General features: G+C 54.7%; 2 protein-coding genes across 2 annotated transcripts in view; one reads left to right on the top strand and one right to left on the bottom strand.

The window, feature by feature from the left end:
• Positions 1 to 213: 213 nt before the first annotated feature.
• ZNF276 (zinc finger protein 276) lies at positions 214 to 13,006 on the top strand. The gene is made up of 11 exons (XM_079117729.1): positions 214 to 440; positions 1,372 to 1,675; positions 2,209 to 2,255; positions 2,344 to 2,790; positions 4,059 to 4,137; positions 5,199 to 5,282; positions 10,528 to 10,638; positions 10,703 to 10,778; positions 11,136 to 11,253; positions 12,171 to 12,270; positions 12,340 to 13,006. The coding sequence occupies exons 1-11, from the start codon at positions 227 to 229 to the stop codon at positions 12,608 to 12,610; spliced, it is 1,851 nt and encodes a 616-aa protein (XP_078973855.1). The 5' UTR covers positions 214 to 226; the 3' UTR covers positions 12,611 to 13,006.
• FANCA (FA complementation group A) overlaps positions 12,923 to 16,222 on the bottom strand; it is a 40,944-nt gene continuing 37,644 nt past the window's right edge. Inside the window, exons 37-43 of the mRNA XM_079117721.1 lie at positions 15,576 to 15,711; positions 14,701 to 14,763; positions 14,255 to 14,360; positions 13,804 to 13,876; positions 13,468 to 13,639; positions 13,283 to 13,375; positions 12,923 to 13,143 (exon numbers count right to left, since the gene is read on the bottom strand). Of these exons, the coding sequence (XP_078973847.1) occupies positions 13,036 to 13,143; positions 13,283 to 13,375; positions 13,468 to 13,639; positions 13,804 to 13,876; positions 14,255 to 14,360; positions 14,701 to 14,763; positions 15,576 to 15,711 (751 nt within the window). The 3' untranslated portion in view covers positions 12,923 to 13,035. The remainder of the gene's footprint in view (positions 13,144 to 13,282; positions 13,376 to 13,467; positions 13,640 to 13,803; positions 13,877 to 14,254; positions 14,361 to 14,700; positions 14,764 to 15,575; positions 15,712 to 16,222) is intronic.

Below are 16,222 nucleotides of genomic sequence, written 5' to 3'. Positions count from 1 at the left end.
GCGCGGGACCGAGCGGACCTTCGCAGCGTGGGGCCGAGCGGGGCCGAGGGAACAGGCCCGGCGAGTCGAGAGGGCCCGAGCGGAGCCGAGCGGGCCCGAGAGGGGTCGAGCGGAGCCGAGCGGGCCCGAGGGGGACGAGCGGCCCTGAGCGAGCAGAGTCGAGCGCAGCCGAGTCCGCCCGAGGCGTCCCGAGTAACTCGGCGGGGCTGTAGTGGCGGCCGCCGCCATGAAGCGGGACCGGCTCGGCCGCTTCCTGTCTCCGGGGCCGGCGCGGCCGCGCGGGGGCTCGGGCGGCAGCTGCGGCGGCCGGGCCCGGGGCCGACCCCCGCGCGGCGGCGCGCCAGGCGTGGACAGGGCGGCGGCCTTGGCGGCGGCGCAGCTCGGCTGGGCCCCGGCGCGGGCCTGCGCGGACGCGGGCGAAGACGGAGCGGATGAGGCAGGTGGGTCGGGCCGCTTGGGCGCTGCGGGCCGGGGTCGCTGGCCACTTCGCCCCGCTGGCGCGGCGGTCCCAAGCGCAGAGGGCGTCGGGGTTCACAGAATGCTCCCGGCCAGCTGTCGGCCGTCGTGGCGGTGACCTTCGGCAGGACGGCGACCCCCTAGGCTGCTAGGTGTTCAGTACTCAGATTTTGACGTCGAGCAGCTCCGGCCTTCATTCCTGATGTTTTTTGGTGCTGGGGATTGAACCCAGCCGTGCTGTACCATTAAGCTACATCCCCATCCCTTTTTGCTTTTGAGATAGGGTCTCGCTAAGTTGCTGAGGCTGGCCTTGAACTTGCATCCTCCTGCCTCGGCCTTCCGTGTTGCTGGGATTACAGGTGTGCACCACTGCTCCAGGCCCTGCTCGTCTTTGTTCTGTGCACTCTTGAGATAACTGCTTATCTCCCTGAGCCTTAGGTTCCTGTTGGTGAAAGCTGATCCGTAAGGTGTGGTAGAACCGAGTTAATTGTGAACTACTTGTGCCCACCTGCTGCAACTTCTTAGGCTCATGGCAGCAGTGTACTTGGTCCATGTAATGCCTTTGCCCTTTTGAGAAGGCCTTTCTGTGCACTCTTGTTTAATCACTGGGACCAGGAAATGAGGTGGCATCCTCATTTGGCAGACAGGAGACTCAGGGATGGATGGTATGAGCACAGCTTCTTTCTAGAGCAGGAACAAAGTTCCATCCTTGCGGAGACATTTGGAATTCTTGAACCAATGAGCTTCCCAAAGGCTGGATGTCCAGCTGAGCCCAGCACCTGAGGCCTTCCTCCCAAGGCACCAGAGTGTACTTCCCCACAGGCTCTGGGCACTGGCTGAAGAGTTCAGCAGAACTTCTCAGGTATCTGCACAGCTGCCAGGCTTCCTGCTGACTGTTAACATTGCTTTGCCCAGGAACAGGCCGGGCTCTTGCCATGGGGCATTGTCGCCTCTGCCACGGGAAGTTTTCCTCACGGAGTCTCCGAAGCATCTCTGACAGGGCGCCTGGGGAGAGCTCAGAGAGACCATCCCCAGGGGAGCGTATCTTCGCCAGGGACTTCCAGCGTCTGCTGGGTGTGGCTGTGCACCAGGACCCAGCCTTGTCCCAATTTGTCTGCAAGAACTGCCACACCCAGTTCTACCAGTGCCACAGCCTCCTCAGGTCCTTCCTGCAGAGAGTCAATGTCACCCCAACAGGCCAGCGGAAACCTTGTGCAAAGTAGGCCTTTTTTTTTTTTTTTCTCCCTTTTCAGTAGTGGGTATCAAACCTAGGGCTTCACACATGCTAGGCAGGTGTTCTACCGCTGAGCTACAACCAGGCCTAGTAGCCCCAGAGTAGGCTTTTGTTTAGTTTTTTAGGAAATGTTCAGGGGTTCAACATGTCACAGGAAGCACCTGGTATACTGGGAGCTGTTTCAGGGCCAGGGAGTACCGAGGTGGGAGTGTTTGCAGTGGGACAGATGGGCAGTGACTGGCTCTGCAGAAGCCAGTGTAAGCAGCCCTGGGACTGCAGGTACCATGGACCCATAGGAAGGCTGCCGGACCCTGCCCAGACTTCAGAGATGAACTGGGAAGTGTTGGGACTGGCAAGGTTTTCCCAGGATTCTAACGGCAAGGGGCAGCCCTTGGAACGGAACAGGTCTCCCAGCAGAGGGTTTCCAGTGGGAGGCAGCTGGAGAGGTTCCTAAATCGGGAGCCCTGCGGTGGGCCTGAGGTTCTGCATCTGCTTATGGCCACACTGATCCTTTTCAGGGTTGGTGCTCAGCCCCCCACAGTGGCAGAGGAAGGAGCTCGTCTGGGTGAGTCTGCCTCTGGTGTGAGGGTGGGCTTCACTTGGGCCGGGAGTTGGCCTGCCATGGGGCTGACATCTCTGTTGACTCTCCTCAGTGGATCTGATCACCTCGAGCCCCCGGTGCCTGCACGGCTTAGTGGGGTGGGTGCACGGACATGCGGCCAGCTGCAGGGCCGTGCCCAGCCTTCAGAGGACACTGTCCTCCGAATACTGCGGCATCATCCAGGCTGTATGGGGCTGCGATCAGGGCCACGACTACACCATGGACACCGACTCCCGCTGCAGAACCCTCTTGCTGGACAGTGCACTGGCAGTCAAGTGGGCCTGGGACCAGGAGACGGCCCCACGACTCACCCAGAACCAGGAGTCCAGCCCCACAGGGGCTGCCCCTCAGCTCTCCCAGGGCAGAGGGACCACAGTTGAGGCTGAGACCAAGATGCTGCCCAGCATGGATGTGGCCTCACCTCCCTCAGACGGCAGCCCTGTGGGACCTGGGCCAGGCCCCCCACCACAGCCCAGCCATCCCCCCTCCGAGGCCCCAGGTAGGAGGCACCTGGAGCCTGTGCTAGGCCAGGATTCTGTATTCCCTTAGTGGGGCAGGGTCTTCAGCTGAAAGTGAACTTCCACACCCACCTGGGCGTTGGTCATGCAGGGAACTGGGATCTGACAGGAAAAGATTTGGAGCCAACCTCCTCATCCTGGGAGCAGGTGGGCACCAGCCTGTCTTGGCTTTTCGTCCCTTCCCAAGCAGGCTCTGCTCTAGCAGTTATTGTGAAGTTGCTCATCTGATGTCTAGTCTTCCTCCAAGCCAGTGCTCAGGGCAGAGGACACCAAGGGAGAGGACGATGGGGCCCTTCTGTGGGGATGTGGGGAAAAGAAGCCACTGCTTTGGGCCAGCTGCCTGCTGACTCCCTGGCGTAGGCTAGTGTGGCAGCTTCTGCTGCTAACTGGCTGAGGGGAACAGCCCTTCTGTGGGACCCAGACCCCACTTTATGGGGTGCAGCTGCCCCCACATATTGTGTTGGGAGGGCCAGGGCCAGCTTTCTGCTTACCTCTGGTCTTCTATGAGCACCTGCCCACCTGTGGGCACTTGGCTGGCTCCTATGTGAAAGTTCACGGTGGGTCTCTAAAGAAATGCAGCCACCCAGGTGGTTCAGCTAGAGACACATGGACAAGACAGCACAGCTCCAGGGAAGGGCCTTGGGGGCAGAGTCATGAGTGTCACAGGTATTTCAGAGTGTAAACTGCACAAGAAAATTTGATAACAATACTTTTTTTTTTTTTTTTTTAATATTGTTACTGTATTTTTTAGACCTTATTTTTTAATGTGGTGCTGAGTATCGAACCCAGTGCCTCACACATGCTAGCCAAGCACTCTACCACTGAGCCACAACCCCAGCCCGATAACAATACTCTTAAGCCAGGTGTAGTGTGCACCTCTAGTCCCAGCTACTCAGAAGGCTGAGATGGGAGGATCGCTTGAGCTTGGAAGTTCCAGACCTACCTGGGCAGCGTAGCAAGACCCATCTCAAAACAAAACCCAAAACCCAATAATCTTAAGTGTCCCAAAACTTCCAAGTATGGGTCACCCACCTAGATTGAGGGCCTGAGTCTGGCAGGGGTCAGACTTGCTGATGGCAAACATCTGGGTGGTTTCTGCACCTCTGGGCATGGGGATTGGGCTAGGCTAGAAGGGGGCCTGAGGCCTGAGGACCCCAGGCTCTCTGCGGAGGCTGTTGCAGCACAGGCATTGCTTCCCGTAAGAGCTTTGTGCTGCATTGGTAACAGGAGCCTGTTCTTCACTTCCCAGGGCAATTGGGTGAGAAGCAGGTTCCGTCTTCAGCCTCGGATGATCGGGTAAAAGACGAGTTCAGTGACCTTTCTGAGGGGTGAGAGAAGAGTGGGTTTAAATAGCCTAACATTTCTCCTTCGAAAACCAGACTCAGCCACCTGAGGGGCTGTTGACCATGCCTGGTGGGCACTCCCTGCCTCCAGGGTTGGGAGGAGAGGCGAGGCCAGGGTGACTTCCAGAGTGTCTTGATCCTGACTGGGGACCTCTTGGGTTTCAGAGTCACCTGAACCCAGCACAACTTCCCAAGAGCTAGGGCAGTTCCCAGCCCAGGGCGGTGTGGAGTACCTTTGTTTAAACTGCCACCTGGTTGTTTCCTTCTTAAAAGCCTTAGCTTTCTGCCAACCCAGATGCCACTAGAACAGAGGATGTCACACACTGCCCTTTGTGATGGCGTTGACGCCTGAAGCGGCTCTACTCAGGAGGTGGAGAGGGCTGGCCTCTCTTGGAAGGGAGTACCCTCAGGGTCTCTTAGTCCTGGGCTGGAGTTCACCCCCTGCCATCCTGCCCCATGGCCTTGGCTGGAGCCCAGATGCACTCTAATCCACATGGGGAAGGACAGTTGGTTTTTGGTTCACCTCCAGCAAGGAGACTAGGTGTGGCACAGGCTCAGCTGCTGGTTGGCCACAGGCCTTCTTTCATGCAGGTGAGTGGCAGCCTAGGTAGCACAGTGGGCTTCTTAGCCTGGCTTGTTTGCTGCCCAGCAGAGACCAAATAGTGATTTGTGTTTTAAGGTGAAGGTCACAGATCTTGCCTCTGAACTTGGGAATGGCTGACAGCGAACCTGTCAGTGACCATAAGTCCAATCTGAGAGTTCACCCACCACAAAACCTACCTTCTCTGAGTCTACACCCTCCTGGCCCAATAGAAAAGCTCCCTTCAAGTCAGGAGAGAGGGACTTGTGGGGACTGCTGCCCGAGTTCAGTGACCCTGGTTTGTCCTTCCTGTTAGGAAATGGTATTGGAGATGGTTTTAGATTTCTTAAGACGTTTTCAGGAGAACTGAAATTGGGCTATGGGATCTCTGCTATCTGGAGACAGGACTTGGGTCTGTTGCTGGCCCATGCCAGGGCTTTGCTGAAGGTTCTCTCCTCTTTCCTAGAGACTTCCTGAGTGAAGATGAAAATGACAAGCAGCAGCATACACAGTCCTCTGACGAGTCCTTTGAGCCTTACCCAGAAAAGAAGTAAGGGTGCAGCCCTGCTGGTGGGTGGGGAGCTGTGGGTGAGCCCAAGTGAGCTCCTCCTGAGACCTGGAGACAGATGGGACCTAGGCCCATGCTTCCTGCTGATCCCCTGGCCCCGTCTCTCTAGCCCAGTGGGTGTGGTTTCTGAGTGACCAGGGCCAGGTGGACAGATGAGTCTGCGTCCCCTTAGCTGCTGTCAGGACTGGGACCTGGTCTCTTTGTGAGGTGGCAGGCAGCTAACCCTAACCCTAAGTGCATGCCACCAGGACACCTACCTTGACTGCTTTCTGCTCCCTGGGCCATGCTCTGAGACCTAAGGACCCAGCTGGTAAGCACTCTCAACTTGGACTCTTGTACTGAGGTGTAGTGTTTTTTTTTATGTGTTTTTGTACTGGGGATTGAATCTAGGGACCTTAATCACTGAGCCACACCCAGTTCTTTTATTTTTTTTATTTTGAGACAAGGTCTCACCAAGTTACTTAGGGCCTTGCTAAGTTGCTGAAGCTGGCCTCCAACTTGTGATCCTCCTGCCTCAGCCTCCTGAGTCACTGGGATTATAGGCATGCACCCTGTGCCTGGCTTTGGCATTGTTTTATAGCCAGGCAGCTACTGTCCACTTCCTGGAGTTTCTGCTATCCCCTTTGACTCCTCTTTGCAGACTGTCTTCTCTCCAAGCAGACGTAGGGTGCTACAAGGAGGGTGGGTCATTTGCACCCCTTCCTCCTGGCTCTGTGCCAGGTATTCCACAATACTTAGTAGCCAGCTGACGCCCAGAGAGCCGGCAGCTCTGAACACAACACTCTCAGCCAGGAAATTCCTACAACCAAGATAGACATAAACTTGGCTTCCTTTTTTCAAGAAAGTTCAGAATTCATGGAAAAGAAACAGAGGACAGTAGGAAGTCCAGGAGGGCAGTCAGAATGAGAACACTCAGGCCAGCAGACAAAACAGACTGGGGGCCAGCGAGGGTCTCACACAGGAAGCATGGCTGTGGTGCAGCCAGGGCTGCCACGAGGAGGCCCTGCTTCCTATGTAGTGGCCTCTACAGGCTAGTCTGAATCTTGGGATGCACTTGGAGCTTGCTGGGCACTGGTGTGGTAGGGCTGTGGGACAGGAGGGACAGGTGGGTCTCCTTTCTGGACAGACTTGGGAGGGGAAAGTGCTGGACGTCTGTTGCTATCACCCAAGAGCACAGACATGCATGCTTTGGATTGGGACACGTGATGTATCCTGGCTTCTCTAGAAATAGGAGCTATTTAAGTGGAAACTACTGCAGGAGAGGAGACAAGGCAGCAGTGGACATGGTCCTCTGCTGACCATGATGTGCATGGTTACACTTGATTCCTCAAGTGGTAACATGTGAGTTTCAGCTGGGAATCTACAAACACGAGGCCCTGAGCAGACTCAGTCCCTGTGCCTAATTCACGAGTATTCCTCTTTGGTCATCCTCACTTGGACTCTAGACAGGCCTGGCCACTGGGTCCTCAGCCTGGAGATGGGTCAGAGCACAATGGTTCTAGCCAGAGGTCAAAGCCAGGATCTGGCCTGAAGGGTGGAACAGCTGAGTGGGGGGAGGCAGGATGTTCATTTGTTGAACAGCTTCAAAGGCTTGCTTCAGAAGTGGGATGAGGTGGCCTGTCATTGACAGGAGAGGGCCACCCTGTCCAGCTATGGGACAGGCCAGGAGAGGACACTGGACAGTTACCAGACAGGGAGATGGAGCAGCATGCATGTCAGCAAAAAGGTTCTTTTAATACACTTTGAAGAGAGCAGTTATTTAAACCACTTCAGCATACAGTCCAGTTGTTTCGGGTGCAGGCACAGTGGTGCATTATCATCATGACTAGAAACTGCCTGCTAAGCACTGACTTCGCTGTTCCTCAGGCACTGCCCAGGTCTGACTCATGCGGACCGCACAGCTCATCCCCACTGCAACGTGTGAGAACCTCTCCGTGGCTGAGCAGCGCTCCATCGCAGGGATGTGCTGTTTGGTTGCTCTCTTGTGTGGGATGGTGTTCGCCTCTTGACTGTTACAAAGGACGTTGTAAATGGTGGTGTGCATGTGTTGCATTCCTGCTTTTGACCCTTGGGGTGTATACTTCAAGGTGGGATTGAGGCTCACTTGGTGTTTGATGTTTAATTCTGAGGAGTTGCCTTGTTTCCAGGGTGGACGCACCCTCTCACTCTGCACAGCAGTGCATGAGGGTTCCACATCCTTGCAAGGTTTTGTTCGTTGTGCAGATGGTGTGAAATGACTTCTTTTCCTTGTGATTTGCAGTTGCCTGATGGCGCTATATGATTCTTGGCCATTTGCAAATTGTTTTTGGAGAAATATTTGCGGGAGAGTGGTACTGGGGAATTGAACCCAGGGGCTCTCCACCACTGCATCACTTCCGCAGCCCTTTCATTTTTTATTTTGAGACAAAGTCTCACTAAGTTGCTGAGGCTGGCCTTGAACCTGCAATCCTCCTGCCTCAGCCACCCACACCACTGGGATCACAGGCAGAATTTTCCCATTTTTAAACCAGGTTTGCTCTTTGCTCTAGAGATAGTCATGTATTTTGGATATCAGACCCTTACCAGATGGGTGATCTGCAAACACTTTTCTCCTGTTTTGTCTTCTCACTGTCTTGGTAGTGCCTATCAAAATATGACATTTCAGATTTTGACCAAGTCTAAATTTACCTGTTTTTCTGTTGTCTGTGTTTTTGGTGTCATACTTAAGGTACTACTGCCAAATCCAAGTTTATGAAGATGTACTGCTGCCATCTTCAAAGAGCATTATAGGTTTAGCTCTGTGATTTAGGTCCTGATCCACTTGAGTTAATTTTAGTATATGACACCATTTGCTAAGAGATGTTTTTTCCTTATTGAACGGTGTTGGCACCCTTGTTGAAAATCTGGAGGTCGTGTGTGAGGTTCTCTGGTTCTGTTCCATTTGGTTGGTATGTGTGTGTCTAACTGTATGCAGGAAGTTTTGTCTTCCAACTTGTTTTTCAAGTTTGTTTTGGCTGGTTAGTATTTCTTAAAGGTCCAGGTTAAATTTTAGATGCGTTTCTATTTTCGTTTTTATTTTGCAGTACTGGGGTTTGATCCCAGGGTCCGCCCATGGTTGGCAGAATGCACCACCACAGAGCTACACCCCCCCTTTGGCTGTAGTGGAGCCCCGCAACTGGAGGAGGATGATTGGCTCTTTCCACACAATGTGGTCTCTGGCTCCAGCAGCTCTGGTGGTTTTTAATGTGCAAATTTTTTGCCTTTGATTGATTTTGTTCCTGATTATTTTACTTTTATTTACTTTTCTTTCTTTCAGGTTCTGGGGTTGAAACCAGGGGTGCTCCACCACTAAGCTACACTCCCAGCTCTTTTAAATTTTTATTTTGGTACAGGGCCTTGCTAGTTGCAGAGGTTGGTTTTGAACTTGCATCCTCCTGCCTCAGCCTCCTGAGCGCTGGGAATCAGGCGTGTCTGGCCTGTGTATTTTGTTTTGGTGGGTACCACATCATTTTATTTCTTTGGTTTTCCAACTTACCTATTTCACAGTACAAATTCAGTGTCCCACCTGCCTGGCCACCTTGCTGACCTTTATTGAAGATGGCTCTGAGAGGAGGCTCAGCAGAAAGGCAGGGTCTCCAGCAGACAGCCAGGCTGAGAGACGGTGGGGGGCCCCAGCAGAAGGATCAGACCTTTCTCCCAACCCTCTCCACACTCTGCAGGAGGCTGCACCTCGGTGACCTTCAGTGCCTCAGGGCCTTCCCTTAGAGGTCACCAGGGGTCCTCTTGGCATCCCTGTACTGCTCACGCTGAGTCCAGCCCCTCCCCCGCTGGGGATCTGAGGCAGAAGCTTGCCCCAGGTTCATTTCTAATATTATTTTGGGGAGCATATTTGAGTAAGGAAGGTCCCACACCCCAAAGAAACTGGACAGATGGCCATGCTATAATATTTCTATTGCCCCCCAGGAAAAGCCAAAAACAGCTAGCTAACCAACCTTTCTATACAACCCCAAAATATAACTTTGAAGCTTCCAACGCCAGCAAGGGGGCCTGGCCAACCCACGTAAATCAAAACAAAGACACAACAATAAAAATATGACTGGTAGGCAACCAAAAAGAATGTCTGTGCTCCTGCAGCTTTCTGAAGGGAGAGATGGCTGAACCAGAAAGTAATACCAGTGTGATCTTGGGAGTCAGGATACACTGTGGGAGCCACAGCAAAGGGCATCTTGGCCAAGCCAGGGGCTACCTCAGGTCCTTGACCCTCCAAACTGGTCCCTCTTCCTCCCCAGCCCCTCTGCACACCCCATCAGCCATCAGCCAGGGTGAGCCTTTCGGGTTTGGTAGAGTGCACACTTCCTTTCATGTGTAGCAAGTGGAGCAGGTGTGCACTGGTTTCTGTTCCCTGCAGTCCCTGTGCATGCTGAGTGCTTTACCACCAAGCTGTGCCTTCAGCCCCTTCACTGGTTATTCTTGTGTCGCTACGTCTGTGGATGTGTGGTCTGTGAACAGTTAATCTTCCTTTCCTCTGCATGGGACCTCTGTACTGTGGGCATCTTGCCCTTTTCCCCATGGTGGAACTTCAGCCCTTCACTGTTGAGTGCAGTGTCTGCTGTGGGTTTCCTTGAGGACTTTACATGTTGAGGAAGCCTCTGTTATTGATTCCTTAAGTGTCTGGGCCCAGAAGGAAACAAGTGTGCCTGTGTCTTCTGATGTCCCTGGGAAACCTGCTGTGGCTTGAAAGCACCATCCATATTTTTGGATGCAGCTGTTTTTGGATGGGCCTGTTCTAGCCCCAGCCTTGTGGGTCAGTCTGTATTGCAGCCGCAGTTGAGCACACAGCCCATCCCCCTGACAGCCCCCTCTCAGTCTCTGCCTGCTTTCTGGGCCTTTCGGGCTCTAGAGTCTCCAGAGAGGTGATGCTGGGCTCTTTTTTCTGGTGTGAGGCTGTGGTGAAGGGACTGACCATCCATCTTCTCGGCTCCATTCTCCATGGTGTCTGCAGACAGGCTTTGGCTCTGAAGATGCACCAAGCGTTGGTGAGACACTCTGCTATCTGGGCCTGTGCTATCTCCCAGAGCAGCACCAGCTTTGGTGGCTACTGAGGTGGGCTCTGGGACAGCCTGTTGCCACGGAAGCAGTGTGGTCATGGGAGCTGGGGTTTGAAGAGCAGCATGGAGTACCAAGGACTGTACTTGTCTTGAGTGGCGGTCAGAAGCACCACTGAATCTGGGGACGTCTTTTTTCTCAGGGTCTCTGGTAAGAAGAGCGAAAGCAAAGAGGCTAAGAAGGCTGAAGAACCAAAACCTCGAAAGAAGCCGGGGCCCAAGCCTGGGTGGAAACAGCAGCTCCGCTGTGAGAGGTGAGGGGCTGTGGTGTGGGCGCCCTGCTCCCTGGGCAGTGCCTCACACGTGCTGTGCTTGCAGGGAGGAGCTGCCCACCATCTACAAGTGTCCTTACCAGGGCTGCACGGCCGTGTATCGAGGGGCCGATGGCATGAAGGTGAGGAGCAGAGCTGGGGGTTGGCATGAGCCCAGGCCACTGGAGATGCAGCCACTGCCAGCACGGTCCCAGGAAGGGTGTGGAGTTGGCTCTGTGCTCAAGACGCTGCCTGTGGGCCCAGAGTTAAGAGCCCATTGGGGACTGGGGTGTAGCTCAGTGGCAGAAACTTGAAGGCCCTGGTTCCATCCCCAGCACCACACTAAAGCACAATGAAGAGCTGGTGCATGGAGCAGTTGGATCTGCCCTGCTTCCAGGAAGCAGGCTGTCCTCTGCTGAGGGAAGCAGGATGTGCTGCTGCAGGAGGCTGGACTCTGATAAACCCAGCCCTCCGCCTCTCTTGCCTGTGCCCTCCTGCAGAAGCACATCAAGGAGCATCATGAGGAGGTCCGCGAGAGGCCCTGCCCCCACCCCGGCTGCAACAAGGTGTTCATGATCGACCGCTACCTACAGCGCCATGTGAAACTCATCCACACAGGTACCTGCCCTCCCAGGCTAGCCCTTCAGAGATGTGACCCTAGTTTGGGTGGTGCCCATGGCTGGGCACCCTTCTAGGAGGACCAAGGCTGTCTTGGTACTAGATGATCTCGGTGAGTCCACACACAGGAGTGAACACCCCTGCCCTTTTCCTTCAGGGCCCAGCAGCTGTCAGACTGACGGCATGGGAATCTGGAACCCTGTGGGTTCACCTCTGTAGAATGATCCGTCCTTCTCAGGTTATGACTTGTGTGCCTCGTAGATGTGTGAGAATCAAACACATTAAGGACAGTGAGCCTCCCACCACCACCCTCGGCCGCCTCCTGCAGAGGCCCCCACTGGGCTCCCTTGGGATTGCAGTGTCCCAGATGCTGCTGGCCTGAGCCTGCAGATCCCTCCCAACAGACATGCTATAGGGGCCGTCCCCAAACACTAGAGCCTTGTACACAGTGGTTTGATTGCCAGATCATTCACCATGAAGCCCATCCATGTGACATTTGTTATTGCTGGACATTGTTATTCAAAAAAGAACAAAAAGCCTGGGGATAACAACGTCCAAGGGTGCTCTACCACTGAGCTCCATCCCCAGCCCTTTTAATTCATTTTGAGACAGGGTCTTGGTAAGTTTAAGTTGCCCAGGCTGACCTCAAACTTGGGATTCTGGGATCCTCCTGTCTCAGCCTCCTGAGTGGCTGGAACTGCAGACCTGTACCACCACGCCTGCCCAGAAGCCAGGTGGCATTTCTATGCCATTTGGAAGCTTTTGTTGGTATCAGGAAAATATCCATCTGTAAACAGGCCCCTGGCGTGGGCCCACCATGCTGTGCCAGGTCATAAACTGTTCCTCCTGGGTCTTAGCCGTCCCTCATGGGGCTGACCTGTTTTGGGGACCCACGCGCACTCCCTTCTGGTCTCCAGAGGTACGCAACTACATCTGTGACGAGTGTGGGCAGACCTTCAAGCAGAGGAAGCACCTTCTTGTCCACCAGATGCGCCACTCAGGAGCCAAGCCGTTGCAGTAAGTGTGGTCTGGGTGCCTGGAGGCTGGGACCCGTGTGCAGCCTCCCTCACCTGCCTCTGTCTCCAGGTGTGAAGTCTGTGGGTTCCAGTGCAGGCAGCGTGCATCCCTCAAGTACCACATGACCAAACATAAGGCGGAGACGGAGCTGGACTTTGCCTGTGACCAGTGCGGCCGGCGATTTGAGAAGGCCCACAACCTCAATGTGCACATGTCCATGGTGCACCCTCTGACACAGACCCAGGACAAAGCCCTACCCCTAGAGGCAGAGCCACCACCTGGGCCCCCAAGCCCCTCTGGGGCCACTGAGGGCCAGGCTGTGAAGCCAGAGCCTACCTGAGGATGACAGGTGGGACAGTGGCACTTAGAGAAGCTGGCACTCAGCAGGTGTGATGTGGGGGTCTAAAGACATTTCCACGTTCCCTACCCTGGGGCACAGCTCTGCCTGCTCCTGGGAGTTCCACCTGCATCCCTGCCCCTCGTGCCCAGTAGGCACATGTTGGGCAGGATGGAGGGTGCCACTCTCCCTTGGCTGGTCAAGGGGGGGGCTTGTGTTGTGCAGCCTTTCTGTCACCCACTCTGGGACCACCAGCTTATTTTCCAAGTACTGAGAAACTTAAGGCCAGACAGGTTAAGAATAACTGATCCCAACTACAGCAGTCAAGGAGATTTGTAATCCATCTTCTAGTGCAACAAGAGCTTCATGTTATGCTTGCAATAAATCATTTACAGTGGAGCCAGGCTGGTGCACTGAGCAGAGTCCAGTCAGAAGAGACGGGGCTCCTGGTGGAGGTCAGGGTCGGGCACAGCCTGCTGCCTGCTCAGGAGGGCACTGCTCACTTCAGGGTCCCAGTCTTCACGCCCGGCCAGCAGCTGTGCAGAAGGAAACCACTACTCAGGACCAACAGCCCAAGGGAGCCCATCTGCAGACCTGGTGCCAAGACACAGGGAGAGGCTGTTGGGCCTTCAGCTAAGGTGTGAAATCAGACCCAAGAAGAGTGTCTTGGGTTACCTCTGCCATGTTTGAGGAGCTGTTTTTCAGGCACTGAGGTATTAACTGCAGCAGAAAAAGCCGAGCTTCTGTTATCAGTTGCACAGGGTTGCCCTAGAGAACAGTCACGGTCAGGGCACACTGGACCAGGACTGACTTGGTGTGCCACCCTCACCCCCACCATTCCCTGGTAGGAGCCGTCTCACAGGCTGGGGAGAGGACTGGTCATGGAGCTGCAGTCTCCTGCTGGCCGGAGTTGATACAGCCCTGGTCTCCCCATCTATGAAAAGGTGGACCAGCTTGAGGTACATGTCAACAGCAACACGCAGAAAGGCCTCTTCCCCTGTGACAGTGTCGTCTTTGAAGTGAGAAAGAAGACTAGAGATAGAGACAAAGGAGTTTAGTATAGAGTGCTTTCACCCACCTGTGGTACACAGCTGCAGGCAACCTTCCCTACCCGGTGGGAGACCAGGCTGCCTGGGGAAGTGCCACCCCCTCTGACCACCCTAGCTCCCAACAACCAGCCCAGCAGGGATGGTTACCTGTAGAAGGCAAAAGGCAATAGCCTGGTATGCTGGTCTGGGGCCAGGCGGAGAAGGTGCCCTAGGCCAGCATCTGCAACGCCAAGGGGCCTCAGTCAGCTCTAGGGATGCCATGGGGACAAAGGGATGTCATGTGTTCTGGGAGGTGTGTCTGGATGCAGTGACAACATAAGGTATGGCCGCCTTGAGGACTCCCTTCCCTGGGTCTGGGAAGATGGGGTGATGTCCTCAGGCAGGAGAGCAGAGACACCCCAGACTTCCCAGTGATCTGATAAATCCTGTTGCTTCAAATAAGTTGTACTGCACTTGGGCCCACCTGAACCAGTTATAAATTTAGCAAGAAAACAGCTTGGCTTATTCTTAGCCACTGGCTGCTTCTGAAGGAACCACCCGGCTGCCCTCAGCACGAGCCAGACAGTAGCCAGGCTTCCAGTCCCTCAGACCTCCTCACCTGTCTCTGTCAACTGGAAGAGCACCAGCCAGTTCACCCTCCTCCTCTGCAAACACGCAAGGACTTCAGCACAGGTGCTCACAGCCTTCAGGGGGTCTGCCGTGTCCTGTAACCCAAAGAAGAGCCCCAGGAAGGGCTGGGCATGGCCTGCTGCAGTCAGGAACACGAGGTGTGCCGGGGGTGGGCCCTTTTGGCTCAGCCATCAGTTGGCCACGGCCTATAGTAAGTGTCACCCTGGGCCCTCTGGATGGAACAAGGCTCAGGCAAAAGCAGACACCACAGCCCCTTAATGCCCACACCAAGCCCTGAAATACAACATCCAAGGAAAAGTCACACTGGAGATGTCGAGATCCAATACCAGGTCTCATGGACCTGGGGTGCACTGTGTGCACCCTGCCTGGCCCATGGGGAAGGAGGGCAACTCAGCTGAAAGGTCACTCACTCACGTTTTGGGCCAGATGCGATGAGAGCAGGTCCATCAAGGAAAAGAAGAAGAGGGGGAGCAGCAGCTGCAGGAGACAACAGGCAGTGGGTCATGGTGGTTCCAGCCCAGCAAAGCAGACCTGCTGCTGCAGCTGAGCTAGTCCTCAGAGCTCCCATGAACATGACCACTGCTGAGTTATCTTACGTTGCCTTCAGACAAGAGTAGTGTGGCACCAGGGGCTGCAGGGGACCCTGCTCAGCCTGCTCCCCAGTAAGGCTCCTGCCAGGCCCTTGAGGACCACCAGCCCAGTCTCTCTCCCTGAGCAGGGCCAGCTGGGGGCCTGGCTGGAGGCTGGCTCTGAAGCCACTAAATTATTTCTAGCAAAAGTACAAAAGCTTTAGAAAATGTAGGGTGTTTATTTTGTGATGATCGCATCACTTGGCTGGCTGCAGATCTCATTCTTGGGGTAGCATGTGAATTGAGAGCCAATGTGGGTACCTGCATTGGCTGCTCACCCCCTGCTTGCCTTCCACGTGCACAGTCATAGCATGTGCAGCCTATGTGGGTGCTGCTGCTGGGGACAGTGGTCAGTCAGGCTTTTGGGGACCCAGCAACCAAGGGGCACAAGCTGAGTCTGAATGTTCCTGTGCAGAATGCGGAGCCACCAGCACAGTGGTACTGTGCACTCATGCCTGATGGTGTGCAGGGTTGTGGTAAGGAAAGTAATGGGCCCAACAGAAGCACTTGAGTGCTAAAACTATACATCAGGTAGTTTCACTTCCAAATAAAGTGAGGGGAATCTCGTTTGTCCCTGGAAAAGACACATCCACTAGGCAAACCATGAGAAATGCCCCAATTAAAAATATGCCTGCTAAAAAAAAGTAGCCCATGTCTTGCCTCCTCTCTCTCGCAGTCCAGCTTCTTCAGCTGTCTGATGCTTTCTGTCGTGACTTCTTTCACTGCAAAGTGCAACGCAGCAGCTGAGACCCAGGTGGGGCTGGGTGCAGGGGCAGTCGAGCCAGGGGCCAGAAAGCTGGGGCGTGTGAGAGCTGTGTCATTGCCGTAGCACAGAACCAGCTTTCCAAGGAGCACATGGGCTCAGTCGTGGGATGTGAGATCTGGGTTCCGCGTGAAGCCCTGGCAGGGCAGGGTGGCAGCCCACGTGGAGGCATGCTGAGGAGCAGGGCCTACGCCCCACGCCTATGCTGTCAGGGGCCAGATGCCCGAGCTGTGGAGTAAGAGTCCACTGGGAACTCCAAGGGGTACTGGGACTGGCCAAAGGGATCCAGCTCTACCCACAGTGGAATTTGGTCATTAAGGGAGCACTCTCAAGTTGCTTAGAGTGTCACTAAGTTGCCAAGGCTGGTCTTGAACTTGGGATTCTCCTCTCAGTCTCTTGGATTATAGGATGTGCCACCATGTCTGGTCTGGCAAAGAGCCCTGTTTTCTATGTGCTGAGGTTTCAGGCACCCCTGGTGCTGAAGGAACTCGCAGGCATCTGGAAATCAAAACTAGTCACCAGGAACCATGAAGGCTCTCTGTCC

Source organism: Sciurus vulgaris (genome assembly GCF_902686455.1).
Source record: "Sciurus vulgaris genome assembly, chromosome: 17".
Taxonomy (NCBI): Eukaryota; Metazoa; Chordata; class Mammalia; order Rodentia; family Sciuridae; genus Sciurus; species Sciurus vulgaris.
The sequence above is the reverse complement of the archived record's forward strand: the minus strand, read 5'-3'. Positions and strand labels throughout refer to the sequence as shown.

Coding starts and splice junctions, on each gene's coding strand:
- ZNF276 (XM_079117729.1), top strand. CDS start 227: ATGAAGCGGGACCGGCTCGGCCGCTTCCTGTCTCCGGGGCCGGCGCGG. Junction 5,283..10,527: donor GAGCCTTACCCAGAAAAGAA/GTAAGGGTGCAG, acceptor CTTTTTTCTCAG/GGTCTCTGGTAAGAAGAGCG. Junction 11,254..12,170: donor TGTGAAACTCATCCACACAG/GTACCTGCCCTC, acceptor TCTGGTCTCCAG/AGGTACGCAACTACATCTGT.